This window comes from Phyllobates terribilis, unplaced genomic scaffold (genome assembly GCF_046119375.1).
Source record: "Phyllobates terribilis strain yellow unplaced genomic scaffold, ASM4611937v1 Scaffold_5__5_contigs__length_657084704, whole genome shotgun sequence".
Lineage (NCBI taxonomy): Eukaryota > Metazoa > Chordata > Amphibia > Anura > Dendrobatidae > Phyllobates > Phyllobates terribilis.
The window spans coordinates 619,400,925-619,414,742 of record NW_027362765.1 but is presented as its reverse complement, the minus strand read 5'-3'; the positions used below and the strand labels follow the sequence as shown (position 1 = coordinate 619,414,742).

The following is a 13,818-nucleotide window of genomic DNA, read 5'->3' as shown; positions in this document are numbered from 1 at the left end:
CATCCATGGCTGTAGTTACGAAACGAGACACAAGATGCAACTTGACCACAGAAGATGTATTGCGTTTTAGAGTTGCTAGAGAAGTATAAGGCCTTAAAGGGAACCTGTCACCCCCTGGGCGATATCAGACCTCTACTATGGGCATACAGGTTATAGAAAAGTGAATCTATAAATACCTGTATGGCCCATAGCAGAGGTCTGATTGCAGAGAAAAGCACTTTAATAAATTCTTTTTTCCACAGGCTTGGTGTCCGGGGGACACCAAGCAATCCCCGCCTATCTGCTTATTATTCCCCCAAATCCCCACCTCTCTGCTTAATTATCATATCCCCCCTCCCCTGCACGTCACAGGGCCCTGTGACAGACCCTGTGACGTGCACTGTGCTCCCTGACTTCCGGGCACGCGCAGAGGGCCGCTCACATAGAGCACGCTTTGCTTCATCCCGGCCCCGTCTACCTGTGCTCTGCGCCGCAGGTTTATATTGCGCAGGTGCCGGAAAGTGACAGTGACCCCCGGCGCCTGCGCAATAGAACCCTGCAGCACAGTGCACGGAGAGTCGAGGCCGGGATGAAGCAAAGCGTGCTCTATGTGAGCGGCCCTCTGCGCGTGCCCGGAAGTCAGGGAGCACAGTGCACCACACAGAGTCCTGTGACGTGCAGGGGAGTGGGGGGATATGATAATTAAGCAGAGAGGTGGGGATTTTGGGGAATAATAAGCAGATCGGTGGGGATTGCTTGGCGTTCCCCAGACACCAAGCCTGTACAAAATAGAATTGATTAAAGTGGTTTTCTTTGCAATCAGACCTCTGCTATGGGCCATACAGGTATGCATAGATTTATTTTTCTATACCCTGTATGCCCATAGTTGAGGTCTGATATCGCCCAGGGGGTGACAGGTTCCCATCAGACCTCTACTATGGGCCATACAGGTAGTATAGAGTTACTTTTCTATCACCTGCATGCCCATAGTAGAGGTCTGATATCACCGGGGGGGGGGGGGGTGACAGATTCCCATCAGACCTCTACTATGGCCATACAGGTAGTATAGAGTTACTTTTCTATACCCTGCATGCCCATAGTAGAGGTCTGATATCACCGGGGGGGGTGAGAGGTTCCCATCAGACCTCTACTATGGGCCATACAGGTAGTATAGAGTTACTTTTCTATCACCTGCATGCCCATAGTAGAGGTCTCATATCTCCCAGGGGGGACAGATTCCCATCAGACCTCTACTATGGGCCATACAGGTAGTATAGAGTTACTTTTCTATCACCTGTATGCCCATAGTAGAGGTCTGATATCGCCCGGGGGGGTGACAGATTCCCATCAGACCTCTGCTATGGGCCATACAGGTAGTATAGAGTTACTTTTCTATCACCTGCATGCCCATAGTAGAGGTCTGATATCACCGGGGGGGGGGGGGGGGGGGTGACAGGTTCCCATCAGACCTCTGCTATGGGCCATACAGGTATGTATAGATTTATTTTTCTATACCCGGTATGCCCATAGTTGAGGGCTGATATCGCCCAGGGGGTGACAGGTTCCCTTTAAATGTCTGTTTTATTTCATCAGCATTTTGAATCGGACATTCCTCAGTTTTTGGTCATTATGTCCCTTTTTACAGTCAGTGTTTCAGCAGTAATTTTCTTGTATGCATTAAAAAAATCACAGCCTTTTCTACCTTCCAAATGTTAAAAACTGCATATTGATAGCATTTTCAGATCCATATATTTGTATTGATTGGATTTTATCCGTGATTTTAAACAAAATCAGACACACAAAAACATGATCCTCACCATAGACTATTAGGCTATGTGCATATGTTGCCATTTTTGCTGCGTTTTTCAGTGCAGATTTGTCACAACCTGAAGGATTTCCTGAAGCCAGCAAAGTGAATGAGAATCCTGAAGTCTCATGCAGACATTGCTTATTTGTGACTTGCAGATTTGGTGCAGCTTTAAATCTGCAGCATGTCAATTATTTCAGTGTAAGGGTACGTGCGCACAATCAGTAATCGCTGCGGATTGGAAGCAGCGCACTAGCGCTGCGTGCAATCCGGAGTGGCCAGATGTTACAGTATAGTGGATGGGATTTCAAGATATCCCATTCCCACTATGCGTCTCTGTGCACCTGCGGATCACCCTCGGACATGCGGTGCGTCTTTCCAGACCACAGCATGTTAATTTCTCTTGCAGAGCAGGCTAGTCTCCGCAACAGAAATTAGATCACTACAATTTATTGATTGCGGTGAATCCGCATGGTTCAATTTACACATGCGGATTCACCCGCGTGCAGCGATTTGGACGCAGCATAAAGTATGCTGCTTTCAAAGTGTTGCCAGTCCCAACCGTGTGCACATACCCCTAGGCTGTGTGTACATGTTGCAGATTTAGTGCTTTTTTTTTGTTGCGGGTTTTTTTGTGCGCAAATTTGTGATAAAACCTGGTGCTAGCAAAGTGAATGAGAAACCTGAACTGTCATGCACATGTTGAGTATAGAAAATAATCTGCAGCATGTCAATTCTCTGTGCTTTTTTGCCTGCGTTTTTCAACCATTGAATGCACTGAAAAAACTAGGCAAAATCGCAACATTTTTGATGCTGCGTTTTCCTGCCAAGAGATACAGAATTTTCTGCACCAAATACCCTTAGGCTGTGTGCACACTGTTCGTTTTAGCAACATTTTTTCCGCTAAGAATTGGGCAAAAAACGCTAGTCAGGATTTGCAATGCGTTTAAAACTGCTGCATGTCAACTTTGTGTGGTTTTGCCTAATTCCCTTTGCCCATGTCACTTGTAAACAATAATAAACCACTATATACTCACATATCTGCCATAATCCCGAGTGTCCCACGGCAATCAGATCATCCAGCAGCCAGCGATACACTGACAGGAGTGTGATCGCTCCCGGCAGTGTATAGCGCTGATCTGCCGGGAGAGAGGTCACCAGAGTTCAATCAGCTGATGAGCTCCAGTGACCTCACTTACTGCACCGTTGCTGTGTCAGAAAATTCTCATGCAGCAGTGGTGCCGTGAGGTCACCAGAGCTTATCAGCTGATTGAACTCCGGTGACTTCTCTCCCTGCAGCTCAGTGCTGTGCACTCACAGGAGCGATTTTATACTCCTGTGTCCATGTATAGCCTGCTGTGACTGCTCTAGAACTGACCCAAATCTTCGTGGGACACTGTGGATAATGTCATCACCTCGAACAGATGAGGGATATGGTTGTAGTTTTATTTTATTTTTTTCAGGTGACTGGCTTCAGCGGATTGGACGTTAGGTGAGTATTTTTATTTTCTGTTTCTTTTACAGATGACAATGGCTTCAGGGGATTAGGCGTTAGGTAAATATAACTGTTTATTTTTAAATAAATGATTAAAACCGTGTGGACTTTTATTTCAAATAAAGGATTTTTTTCAGTCCGTGTGTTTTTCAAAACCATACTATGTGGTTAGTAATGGGGGTGTCTTATAGACGCCCGGTATTACTAACCTGGGCTTCATGCCAGCTGCTAATGCAAGGCTGACATGAACCCCAACATTATTACCCCACTTGCCACCGCCACAGGGCAAGTGGGAAGAGCGGAGACTAAGCACCAGATTTGGCGCATCTTACGGATGCGCAATTTCTAGGGCCGCTGAGGGCTGATACTATTAGCCTCGGAGGGAGCCAGTATCCGTGGCCCCTTCCTTGGCTATTAATATCTGCTCACAGCTGTCGGTTTAGCCTTTGCTGGTCAGATTTTATATGGGGACCCTACGTCAATTTTTTTCATTGGTCCCTCTTGTATCTAGCCAGTAAACGCGAAGGTAACAGCTGTGGGCTGTTAATAGGCAGGGAACATTTTTGGCTAATTGCCCCTTCCCTGGCTAGTAATATCAGCCCCCAGGTTTCCCTCTGCTGGATATGAAAATGACGCGGGTGCCCACACCATTTATTTTACTTAATTCATTTTATTTCATAAGAAATCCCATGCCCACTGCTTGTTTTTGACGCTGTGTAAACTCACCCGCAGCATGTCAATTTGCAGATTTTGACCGATTGAAATGTCATTACATGCAGTGGATCCACATGTACTGACAAAACAAGTGCAGCATTAGAATGCAGCATTTTGGGCGTAGTCCAAGCGCGCTGCTGGTTCCTGATCGTGGGGACGTGCCCTAAAGGCTTAACCAAACAGCTGTGAGCTGTTAATAGCCAGGGGACATATTGGCCTAATAGCTCTTTCTAAGCTAAAAAATACCAGCCCTCCGCTGCCCCAGAAATGACACTTCATATTTAATGTTCCAATTCTGGCACTTAGCCCAGATTCTTCCTGATGCATCAGGGTAATGGGATTAGGTGTCGCTGACATAAAGCCCAAGGTTTAGTAATGAAGAGGTGTCAGCCAGACACCCTTATTACTAAACTTGTAAGTAAACAGTGAAATAAACACACACGCCAAGAATAAAACACTTTCTTTAACCCCTTCACGACATGCTCCGTACATGTACAGCGCATGTCGTGTCTCCCCTTTTGGTGCGGGCTCCGGTGCTGAGCCTGCACCTTTCCGGGCAAATGACCGCTGATCTGGACATGCCCCTAACAGCCGCAGGTGGAATCGCGATCTACCCGCAGCTGTTAACATGATAAATGCTGCTGTCAAATTCTGACAAAAGCATTTAACATGATCATGCCGGAAGCGTGTCACATGATCGGGGGTCTCCGATGGGTTGTCATGACAACCCGGAGTCTACAGGCGACCTCTGTGGTTGTCATAGCCAATCTGCTATGAGCGGCGGTCGGCGTTCACAGCCGATGAGCAGTTTTGTTACACATAGCGGGACTAATGCCCTGCTATGTGTAACACAGGTGATCGGAAGATGGAGACTATTGAAGCAAGTAAAAAGTAGAAAAAAAATGTTTTTAAAAGTTTAAATCACTCCCACCCCCACTTTTGCCCTATTCAAAATAAAACCATAAAAAAATCAAATATACACATATTTGGTATCCCGCTTTCAGAAGCGCCCGATCTATCAATATAAAAAAAGTGTTCATCAGATCGGTAAATGGCGTAACGAGAACAAAAATCCAAATGCCACAATGAAATTTTTTTTAGTCGCCGCAACATTGCAATAAAATGCAATAACAGGTTATCAAAAGATCGTATCTACACCAAAGTGGTATCAATAAAAACATCAGCTCGATGCACAAAAAATAAGCCCTCACCCGGCCCAGACCACGAAAAATAAAGTCTCGACTGGTCTCGGAAAATGGCGCCTTTTTTTTTTTTTTTTTTTTATAACAAAGTTTGGATTTTTTTTTTCCACTCAAATAAGAGAACATATACATATTTGGTATCTACGAACTCGTATTGACCTGTAGAATCATAATGGCAAGTGAGTTTTAGCTTTGAGTGAACATGGTAAAAAAAAAAGGCGGAATTGCACTTTTTTGCAATTTCGCCGCACTTGGAATTTTTTTTCCTGTTTTTCAGTACACAATATGGTAAAACCAATGGTGTCGTTCAAAAGTGCAACTCGTCTTGCAAAACACAAGCCCTCACATGGACATGTTGAAAAAAAATAAAAGTTATGGCTCATGGAATAAGGTGCGCAAAACCAGAGAAGGGTTAAAGCGATGTCCCACGTATCTTTTTTCAAATATCTTTAGCTCCAAAAGGCATTCCTTGCTGTAAAAAAAAGCACATGCAAAAACCGTGCTTTTTTTCTGCCAAGAGATGCAGAAATATCTGCACCCAAATACTGAACGTGTGCACATACACTTATGGCTGCATGATCTATTTGTGATTATGGAGACCATGTTAAACAGATGTCTGAATGAGACTTTACTGGTTCATCTAAGGCACCAAGTTTTAGGTTTAGCATAGTTTTGTTTAAACATTATCTTACAGTTAGAATGATAAATGTTACATTTGTGTGCTGATTCCCAGTTACTCTGCATCATCACCCAGAGCCGCACTAACGGCTCAGCTAGTTCTGTGCTGTCATTTTTTCACTGAATTTTATGTACATGCATAAGAGACAAAAGGACAGTGAAAAAAGCGCACCAAAAAACAAGCAAAAAAACAAGAAAATCCTGAACAAACCTCCTGGCAAGAGATCAGGTTTTGCTGCAGAAAAAAAAACCACGCAGCAAAAAACGCAATGTGTGAACATAGCCTCATCTAAATTGTGTGTAAAACTCCATGTTCACACTGGAGAAGCCGCCCCAGGAAGCTTTATGGAGCAGATTTGATGCCTCCGACACCTACTACATATCTGCTGCATGTGAGCAGAACTCTAGCTATTTGAGTGCCGCTCATTTATGTAGAATGTAACTCTGGATCAATAATCGGGATAATTAAGTGGCATTTACAAACCAAACTTTTCTTATGTTATCAATAATGGGTGAACCTACACTTCTGGCTACATTAATTTGTGAAACCTGATGTGGAAGAAACCAGTTTGTTCCAATCTTGTGTCTTCAGGTCCAACAAATAAACTAGAAAAAAAGCCGCTGTGTTGCTGTTTTCATAAATTTCAATCTTTGTGCTCCATGGGCACATTTTTAGCTTTCCAGTACTTTAAAAAACATGGACATACTTGTAACAATAACTGAACATCTATTTCTCACGTAATGAACTTGTTTGTTCCCTCTGCAGCTCAGCAAACAGCTCTCCTTATTTCTCCCACTAAGACGCCAGCACCAATAGCTTCAGAGTACCTGTTTTCTCCACCATCTCGAAGTACAAGGAGGACAACAAGGACAAAACTCTCTACCAGTGTAATGCTGGAAGAAAAGGTCGGATATCATTGTTTTATGTTGCTGGGCTTTCCTTTCCTTTTACATTGCAGAAAATCTTAAGCCCTAATTATGCGTTTCCCTAATTTTTAGGATGTAACTGTTAAGGAGTCGCATGAAATAGCTCATGTTCCTGACACACCAGAACTAAAGCGACCAAGAGGCAGACCTTCAAAATGCCGAGTAAAGGAAGACGACCAGTAAGTATTTGTTGTAGTGTTTTCCTTCCTTCTTAATTTCGGTAAAATCATCTAACCTGTTACATATATACACACTTTTGGGCCTGATTCATCAATGTGTAACCACCAGAATTCAGCCTTAAAATACCTTAGATGTTGCAGTTTTCACAGCAGTTTTGGCCGCTACACCAAATTACTTGGAACTGGGGCGAGACAGAATATTGCAACACCTGCTTGACAAATTTATTACAAATTGCTCATACCTTACAGCAGAAATGTTACTTCAGTTTGTCTGGATTCACGATCTAATCCAATTGGAGTCATATTATTAAAATCTAACTATTATTAGTTCTATTAAGAAATAAGGTGATTCTGAATCACAAATATCTAGAAATGTTGTACCAAATGTAGTCTGTGAATGCTGTATTAAATATTAGTCTCAATTATGAAAGTCTTCTCCCATGAGCGACTAACATTAACTCCCTTTTTTAAAAGTTTGTTCCCATTAATAGTTAGTGGGTCCTATATTATTTGATTCTATACGTTATCTAATCAACCAGTCTCAGTTGTGAGACCATCTATTCCCATATCGCACTCTCATCAGTGGATCATTATTGGTTGGCTAGTAAATATGTAGCATTGAGAGTGATCCAGTTATGAACTCCCTGATCACTTCCTATGTAAGAACAGACTAGCACATTCAAACATTGGCACTGGAGATAAAGCCCTACGCTTTTCTTCAATGATTGATTACTGCTTTGAGTATATAAACAGTATAAAATGCGCAGTAATCCATGAGAACGTATTGGCATGATTGCTGGCTGGAGTAGCATATTTGGCAAGATGCATGTCCGTGATGAGGTGTACCGAATTCATAAGGGGTTTGCACATTTTAATTCTGCACACCCATCATTAAGACTGGTGTACAAAATTCCAGTTTTAATGAATCTGGCCCTTTATTCTGACAGGGTAAGTATGCTTAACAGCAGATGCTAAAATATATTTGTGCCACCTCCATGGGATGGCTTCAATAAGGCACATTGGTGATTGACAGCAGTCTTGCGTGTTAGTCTACTTTTCCACTCCTCATCTTTTTTTATAGTCAGTGGCTTTAGGAGCAATGTCCATTACCTTATACTGTTGGGCGCCGTCAGTGTTCATGTCTGGCATTTCAAACATCACCCTTCACCAAGTTATATAGAGAAGTCTATAGAAAGCTATAATAAAATTATTAAACTGATTATGGACTTAAAGCAACTAAACCACTGCTAAGAAAAAAGGACTATTAGGATATCACCTAGGGATCTGCTTTACCAGTAGAATCTGGCATTACTGATTGACGTCTATTTAATAGGAGCAAAATATCTAGGTGGTCTGACCTGATTGCTGAAAATTTACGGATTATAGAATAAAGGGGAAGAGGGAAAAAATACAAGGAATAGGTTTACAGAAAATAAATGTTTCAATTTTGACAGTTTTTTATGAACACCTATTTATTAATTCCATTAAAGGGATTGTCTGGTTTAAAATGAAAAGTGTGCAGTCACTCTGTGCGACTGCAGACTTGTGAATCCTCCCAGGGCACGCACTGTGTGTTGTGAGGATTCGTCGTTTCCTGCCCCAGAAACGGCGGTAAGGTACTCTACATGCATTCTCCATGGCAAAACCCATCTAGTGGGCGCGACCTCGCTCAATACAGTTGTATTGAGCGAGGTCGCGCCCACTAGACTGGTTCAGCCTGGAAGCATGCATATTACATACCTGACCGCTGTTCCCGGAGCAGAGAACGGCGAATCTTCGCAGCACACAGTGCGTGCCCTGGGAGGATTCACAAGTCTGCAGTCTCAGTCATACCTGACCACTTCGGCACCCACCATCCGATTCACTTTTCTGCATCGCTGCGTGCTGTTTCTCCGGTCTCTTCACCATAGACCAGTAATTCCATACAAGACCTTATGACATGCAGTGACCTGCGGTCTGGATGTGTCATGAAGTCCTAATCCATAGTGAAAAGGCCTTAGAAGCAACGCGCAATGGCAAAAAGAGGAGGATCAGACAATAGCCGGAGAGGTCAGCTTTAATCATGTATGTTTTTGTTTAACAGGCATACGTAATTAGGGGTCATACGTAAGTTGGATGTTTGGAAGTCGGGGACTTCCTCTATACTACTTAAACTTATTTTGTTGTTCAAAGTCTGGATATAGTATATCATTAATACTGTAATATATTCACTCATGCTTCTTATACAGATTTCTCCATATAATACACTGTATCAAAGTTCCTGAACATTTCAATTTGTAGGAAATAAAGTGCAACATTGTTCTCTATTGGGTGGCACTTCAATAACTGTCTCAATCATATTGCTATCCTTTAAAGGATCAATACACACTAGCTATTGAACCCGTTCTACGCCCTGGTGGCGAGCATTTTTATTGGTATATGGTCTCCCATGCTGGTATGTCCTGCCCCCTCCTGTCCCCACCATCCTACCCTGGTATGCATGGCACTCCTCACCCCCAATCCTGGTATGCATGGCACCCCTCACCCCCCCAATCCTGGTATGCATGGCACCCCTCACTCCTATCCTGGTATGTATGTATGGTACCCCTCACCCCCCCCCCCCCAAATCTTTGTATGCATGGCACCCCTCATCCCCCAGTCCTGGTATGCATGGCACCCCTCATCCCCCAGTCCTGGTATGCATGGCACCCCTCATCCCCCAGTCCTGGTATGCATGGCACCCCTCATCCCCCAGTCCTGGTATGCATGGCACCCCTCATCCCCCAGTCCTGGTATGCATGGCACCCCTCATCCCCCAGTCCTGGTATGCATGGCACCCCTCATCCCCCAGTCCTGGTATGCATGGCACCCCTCATCCCCCAGTCCTGGTATGCATGGCACCCCTCATCCCCCAGTCCTGGTATGCATGGCACCCCTCATCCCCCAGTCCTGGTATGCATGGCACCCCTCATCCCCCAGTCCTGGTATGCATGGCACCCCTCATCCCCCAGTCCTGGTATGCATGGCACCCCTCATCCCCCAGTCCTGGTATGCATGGCACCCCTCATCCCCCAGTCCTGGTATGCATGGCACCCCTCATCCCCCAGTCCTGGTATGCATGGCACCCCTCATCCCCCAGTCCTGGTATGCATGGCACCCCTCATCCCCCAGTCCTGGTATATATGTATGGTACCCCTCACCCCCCCAATCCTGGTATGCATGGTCCCCTCGCCCCCAATCCTGGTATGCATGGTCCCCTCGCCCCCAATCCTGGTATGCATGGTCCCCTCGCCCCCCAATCCTGGTATGCATGGTCCCCTCGCCCCCCAATCCTGGTATGCATGGTCCCCTCGCCCCCCAGTCCTGGTATGCATGGCACCCCTCGCCCCCCAGTCCTGGTATGCATGGCACCCCTCATCCCCCAGTCCCGTTATGCATGGCACCCCTCGCCCCCCAGTCCCGTTATGCATGGCACCCCTCGCCCCCCAGTCCCGTTATGCATGGTCCCCTCGCCCCCCAATCCTGGTATGCATGGTCCCCTCGCCCCCCAATCCTGGTATGCATGGTCCCCTCGCCCCCCAATCCTGGTATGCATGGTCCCTTCGCCCCCCAATCCTGGTATGCATGGTCCCTTCGCCCCCCAATCCTGGTATGCATGGTCCCCTCGCCCCCCAATCCTGGTATGCATGGTCCCCTCGCCCCCCAATCCTGGTATGCATGGTCCCCTCGCCCCCCAATCCTGGTATGCATGGTCCCCTCGCCCCCCAATCCTGGTATGCATGGTCCCCTCACCCACCCCCCAATCCTGGTATGCATGGTCCCCTCACCCCCCCCCCCAATCTTTGTATGCATGGTACCCCTCAGCCCCCCCCCCAATCTTTGTATGCATGGTACCCCTCAGCCCCCCCCCCCCAATCTTTGTATGCATGGTACCCCTCAGCCCCCCAATCTTTGTATGTGTTCTACCCCTCACCCCCCCCCAATCTTTGTATGCATGGTACCCCTCACCCCCCCAATCTTTGTATGCATGGTACCCCTCACCCCCCCCCCCCCAATCTTTGTATTCGTGTTACCCCTCATCAGTTTCACGCTGTACGCATACAAAAAAATAAACACTTATACTCGCCTTTCTTCCTTGTGCTCCAGCGCTGCTGTGTCCTGTTCTGCCGGAGGCCGGTGGAGGAGTGCGGCGCGTGCCCATACCGCGCTGTCCGGCGCCGTTTTGCTGTAGACACACTGTAAATGCGTCTTCAGTAAAATGCTGCCGGATAGCTCTATGCGCATGTGCCGATTCCGATGCCTCACTCCTGCCCCGATCTCTGGGTCAAGAGAGGCGCCGCAGCAGCGCTCCTCCCGGTCAGGTAAATATGGCGCTGAAGATCGTGGTATGTGCTCAGTGTCTACGCATACCGTGATCTCCGGTGCCATACCCTCCTCTTACCTGTAACGGCTGGATGCGTTCTTCTGTCTGGAGCCAGACTGCACAGGCGTGTCGCGCTTGCACAGTCTATCGAGGCTTCAGACAGAGGGACACTTGTAGTGTTATATTATAGATATCAAGTGATGCTTAAAATCGCTTGGAAAAGCGCATGTAAAAACGCTTAAACGCTTCTCCCTGGCAGAAAAACCGCATGTAAAATCTGTATGCCTTTTTCTGCCAGGGAGAGGAAAAAACGCTCAGGAAATTTCTGCTTAAAGTCTGCATCATGGGCACATACCCTTATAGTCCGAAAAATACCGTATTTTAATATTTTATTTAATTAACAAAATAACTTTCATTTTATTCACTTTCTTTACTACCAGACCCTTTTCTCCCCCTTTTTTTCTCATTTATTCTATATTTATTCTAAGTGGTATATGCTAATGTGAATAGTTTAATAACAAAGGTGGGATTTCTGCTCTGAGACTCTCACGGTATGCATACACTAACATTTTACAGTTTTGGGAACACTTATGTACTAAGTGAACTAACATCTGGATGTAAATTTGGTAGTTTGACGCAGTATTGAGAGATGGTGCTCACCAATATGACAAAGGGGATACGGGATTCGAAAAAAAAAAAGTGCCTAACCACAGACAGGCAGGTAGTTGCGATGTACCTTTCTGTTGTGCCCAAAGCAGTCACAGGCTTCTACTGAGGTCACCGCAGCAGAGCAGCAGTTTCTCCTCCTGTTGACAGGACGGGACCACTGGTGTCATGCTGATTGACAGCTGGCGCTCTGCTGCCTATTTGGGGGAAGCCGGCCGTCAATCAGCATGACACCAGTGGTCCCGTCCTGTCAACAGGAGGAGAAACTGCTGCTCTGCTGACAGGGGGAAGCAGACTCTCCAGCAGGAGCGGTCAATGACCGGCGCCGGGTACAACAGGCAGGTAGTAGCCTGATTCAGCAACTTCATTCCTATTTTTAATGTCCCAGATATCCCCTTTAATGAACTTAATGAAATGGTTTGCTCTCTGTCCTCCACACTACTTTCTCCAAATGTATGAGCTATATGGACCTACTCTGCTGTCTTTACCAGAAACGTCAAAGGGCTCGTTTGATATGATTCTGTATATATTTGCATTTTAGACACATTGAACATAGTAAGTTTTGGCTAATAAGTTTTAGAAGGGGCACAGTAAAGGATATTCAGATGTGACTTTTTTCACATCTGTGGTGCAGTTTCCATAAGTAACTGCAACCACTACCCAGTGTCAGATTATTTATTTGACCTCAATAGCACCCCCCACTGGCCTTGTTGATTTCTAATGGGCACTGTTGTGGTGTTCCTCACTTTTGATAGTGCTGCATGCAGAGTTATTCGTCCTGCGTCTACTATGTGTCTGCTATGGCAATCCGTGATGCAGAGCCATACCTGTATACATAGAAAATGTTAACACATCGTTGTTCACTATAGGCATGTAATGTACTTACTACTCCTGTGCACTTCAACTTGTTACTTCTGGAATATTATAGGGCAGAAGATCACCCTCCTATAAAGATTCAGCTGCTGTCACCCCCAGAAAAGGCAACTGGTGATTCAGAAAGTACAAAGCCTTCATCTTTAAAATCTAAAGCTTCTGATCGAAAGCAGTCCAGGAAAACCAGGAGAAGGAAAATTATATCAAAACCAGTCAATCGCAGGAACATCAGATGATTGATGAACGTTGTTGATTTTAATGTGCTGTGTAAAATAAAATAAACTGTGTAAAATATTAAAATCGGCTCACTGGGAAGAATAATTTATATAAATTATTGTAAATGGTCTTAAAAGCTTGAAGTTTAATATTTCATTAGAATTTTCTTCCCAGACATTTTTTCTATTTTGTATCGTTTTGTAAAAAATGTATCTATAGCTTCTTAATATGTTAAATAAATGAGAGAATTAACAATATTTTACTTTTATTATAAAACTCAGTTTCATTTTCTTAACTTAATCATTGTTTTCCATAATGACTCTCTGAAATTTACTGCATCCTTGACCTTTTTAAGGCAAAGGCCATAAATCCACTTAATGTAAATGTTGCATTTTTTCTGATGTGATATTTTGTGCACAGAAAGTCTGCTACATTTTAAAGGAACATTCACACGGTTTTTGAAAGTTGGTCCATTAAAAAAAACCTGCAATATCACTTAAATGCTTGAGACTCTTCCTATTCATTTCTATTGTAGAACCTGTTTACTGTTTCTATATGCAGTTTTTTCCCGCTTCAGGTTTTAAAAAATGTTTGGTGGAATAAAAGTGCATGACACTACTTTTGAAGTGGCTTCTGATGACATCCGATCCAAACTACTGGACACTGTGAAATCAAATAGCTGCAACAAAGAAAAAGTTTTCAAAACACTTCAATAACTCTTCAAAAATACTTACAAGATT

General features: G+C 44.7%; 1 protein-coding gene across 1 annotated transcript in view; it reads left to right on the top strand.

Moving 5' to 3' along the window:
* The window catches only part of LOC141273767 (protein ELYS-like), a 105,631-nt gene extending 92,296 nt beyond the window's left edge, over positions 1-13,335 (top strand). Inside the window, exons 31-33 of the mRNA XM_073686105.1 lie at positions 6,642-6,781; positions 6,875-6,981; positions 12,918-13,335. Coding sequence (XP_073542206.1) covers positions 6,642-6,781; positions 6,875-6,981; positions 12,918-13,098 — 428 coding nt within the window. The 3' untranslated portion in view covers positions 13,099-13,335. The remainder of the gene's footprint in view (positions 1-6,641; positions 6,782-6,874; positions 6,982-12,917) is intronic.
* The last annotated feature ends 483 nt before the right edge of the window (positions 13,336-13,818 follow it).